This window comes from Cucurbita pepo, chromosome 9 (genome assembly GCF_057944985.1).
Source record: "Cucurbita pepo subsp. pepo isolate OVF chromosome 9, ASM5794498v1, whole genome shotgun sequence".
NCBI classification, from domain to species: Eukaryota; Viridiplantae; Streptophyta; class Magnoliopsida; order Cucurbitales; family Cucurbitaceae; genus Cucurbita; species Cucurbita pepo.
This window is the reverse complement of record NC_141806.1, coordinates 5931418-5934748: the sequence shown is the minus strand read 5'-3', so window position 1 is coordinate 5934748 and position 3331 is coordinate 5931418. Positions and strand designations below refer to the sequence as shown.

The 3331-nt window shown below is 35.6% G+C and overlaps 1 protein-coding gene across 1 annotated transcript; it reads right to left on the bottom strand.

Moving 5' to 3' along the window:
• Positions 1 to 1441: 1441 nt before the first annotated feature.
• Positions 1442 to 1786, bottom strand: LOC147791182 (cysteine proteinase inhibitor 8-like). The gene has a single exon (XM_087126966.1). The coding sequence runs from the start codon at positions 1784 to 1786 to the stop codon at positions 1442 to 1444; it is 345 nt and encodes a 114-aa protein (XP_086983092.1).
• Between the last annotated feature and the right edge of the window lie 1545 nt (positions 1787 to 3331).

Genomic DNA, 3331 nt, shown 5'->3' with positions numbered 1-3331 from the left:
TCGTAGTCCTAGACTCACTAGGTGCCCTTCAAACACTTTAGTCGTGAGGGGCTTTGTAAATGGATCAGCAATGTTGTGCTCTGAAGCTATCTGTGTGACGATCACATCTCCTCGTTGCACAATCTCCCTTATGAGATGGTATTTGCGCTCAATATGTTTTCCTCGCTTATGGCTTCTTGGTTCTTTTGAATTTGCAACTGCTCCACTGTTATCACAATAAAGAGTGACGGGAAGATGCATATTTGGAACAACTTCCAAATCAGTTAAGAACTTCCTAAGCCATACAGATTCTTTCGCTGCTTCACAAGCAGCAACATACTCAGCCTCCATGGTGGAATCAGCAATGCAACCTTGCTTTATGCTTCTCCATATTATTGCTCCTCCGTTTAGAGTGAAGACAGATCCTGATGTCGATTTCCTCGAATCTATATCGGTCTAAAAATCTTAGTCAGTGTACCCTGTAAGGATCAGATCCTTAGCACCGTACACTAGCATATAGTCCCTCGTTCTCCTCAGATACTTGAGGATATTCTTAACGGCAGTCCAATGAGCACATCCCGGATTGGACTGATATCTGCTGACAATTCCCACAGCATAGCATATGTCGGGTCGGGTACATAGCATGGCATACATCAGACTGCCGACTGCTAATGCAAATCTAAGGATAATTCCGAATAAACAGGAGTTCATGGTTAACTCAGGATTAAAATCGAGTTATCTAGGTTATCGAATGAAAAGAAAATCGGTCTCAACAGTAAACGACATTATAAAGTGAGAGTGGTTTTCTTCATGGTCCGATCTTATGCAATACTCATTGCATAGGACGCCCCCACTCACATGTCTCCACATGTATTGTTAGATATATGAGATAAAAATTATAAAATCATCGCTTTCGTATCCAATCGTCGTTATAGAGAGAAATTTTATATTTTTGTCCACTTTGACTATAAAGTCTCATGGCTTTGTTTTGGGCTTCGCAGAAGACTCATATGAATGGAGATAATATTCTTTGATTATAAATACACGATCATTTCCTAAATTAACCGATGTGAGACTTTCATCACACGTGAACTTTTAAAATAAATTTAAAAGTTTTTTTATTTTATTTTTATTTTTTTAAAGATAACTATAAAAAGTTGAATTGTATTTTTTTCATAAAAAAAAAAATTAATTACAAAGTATTTTTAATTTTTGTTTGTTACTGTATATTTATTTTATTTATTTATTTATTTATTTATTATTATTTTTTTATTTATTTTATTATTTTTTTTTTTAGATATTGTGTTTTCTAATCCAATGAAATGGTATTGTCGAATGTGCAATAGGAAGCACTTGAGATATTAGTAACTTTTCCTTTTACTTTTAATATAACATTACATACGACATTTTATATCAGATTATCCAAGAAAAAAGAAAATTAAATTAAGGTTTTATTGATGAGTTAGGAGAGAGGCTTGAAGGACACGAGCTGCTTGGAATGCTCCCATTTCTTCTCCAACACGACGGCCTGATATTGCGCATCCAAACTTCCATCCTTGACTTCGATAACGAGGTGGTAGTTGATTCCAGAGGCGACCTGTGATTCGCCGCTAACGACCCTCTTGTATACGAAGTTGTTTTTGGATTCCAAGTTGTTCTCTTTCACAGCGAACTTTCCGATCTCTTGAATGTGCGGATCATCCACGTCTGCAATCGGCTTCCAAGAGCCGACTTGCTTCTCGTTTTGAGCGATGGCTAGGATCGGGAGGAGAAGGACGAGGAAGAGTGAAGCGGAGTAGGATTTCATCGTAAGCGTAGAGGGAGCAAGTGAATGAACAAATGATAGAAAGGAAAGTTTTGGTGAGGAGTGTGGTGTGTTAGAGCAATTTATAAAGAGTTTGGTCATAAGGGATGCCAAATCATACTTATGGAAACCTAACCCTACTTTTTGTTTTTTCATAGGATTAAGAGACACCATTTCTAAAATTTACCATACCATGTTCCAACAATTGGACCTATGATTAAAACATACTAGGGGTGACTCTAGTCCAAACTAAGTTGGATGTGTATTACTTTTTTACATACGATACACACGTGCGAGCGTGAATTTTCAAGTAGTTTGCACCTCCCTGGACCCATCATAATCGAGCTAGTTGTCCGTAGCAACGTCTAGAAGTCAGTAAAACCCTGAATGTCGTGCTTGACAGGCAAATTTAAAAGCTCAAAACTAAACTCAAAACTTAAATATTGTCATGGACTTATATTTTTGAAATAAAATGTTGTTTCTACTAAACAAACTATGTGGTTTGGGTTCCATGGTCTTCTTAGTTGAAGTCGCATTTGAGCTAAAAAAAAATGTTAAATATAGGTTAAGTATTAAAAAATATTTAATAAGTGATCTCATGGTTGGTGTCGATAAATATTATCACATGCAACATGGTTTATGGTGGGACCTATTTCCCGTGACTATTCCTTGGGTTCTACTTTCTTTTTTAGGTAGGGTTGGATGTCCAGTACTTCTATACACACAATGTAATAATCGAGCACACATGAGAATTAACTTTCTAATTCTTTTAGGTTCGAATTTTCGAGATTTTATTGAGAGCCTTAGAGTATAAATTTGAAGAGGTGGTAGAAGAGATAAATGTTTGGAATAATTCCAAGAATATAAGAAACATATAAAAGAAAATATTGAAAAATTAATAAAATGTTTTGTTAAAGTCAACTTAGGGGCAAAAAAGTAATTTTGTTTCCCTTCTCGCGGCCTGAAGTAACCCTAATTGGCAATTAGAGGAGAAAAGAAAGGAAAACGAAAGAGAGAAGATTAGGATTTTGGAGGGGGAAGAACAAAAATGTAAATTGGTTAATTATGGCAATTGAAATTAGATTTTTGCAAGAGATCTTCACAAGAAACGTTCATCGAACTTAAAAGATGTAACGACCCTACATTTCTATTTACTTAGAGTCGCTACTCACGTCTCATGCTCTTCTAAAATGCGGAATATCTGATTAAAAGAAAACATTATAGTATAAATGTTAAAAACTTTTAAAACACCTTCTACTCTGGAAAACAAAGTCATGATTTTACGTGCTTAATACGAAATACAAAAAATTTAAAGAAAATAAAAACAATACAAGACAATTTAAAACAATGAAATGCAAAGAAACCTATTCGAACCTAAGACTAGGAATTTAAATATGAGTCTACCCTATGCACGTGTCATAGTCTCTGCTTGTAATGTTGCTGTCATCCGTACATGGGCACCTTGCCTTTACCTGAAAAATGATGTTGCACACGGCCTGAGTATTTCGATAAATACCCAGTAAGTGACCCCACTAAAGGGGTCATACT

What these genes read in the sequence shown, in the direction of transcription:
- LOC147791182 (XM_087126966.1), bottom strand. Translation starts at nt 1,786, where the DNA reads ATGAAATCCTACTCCGCTTCACTCTTCCTCGTCCTTCTCCTCCCGATC.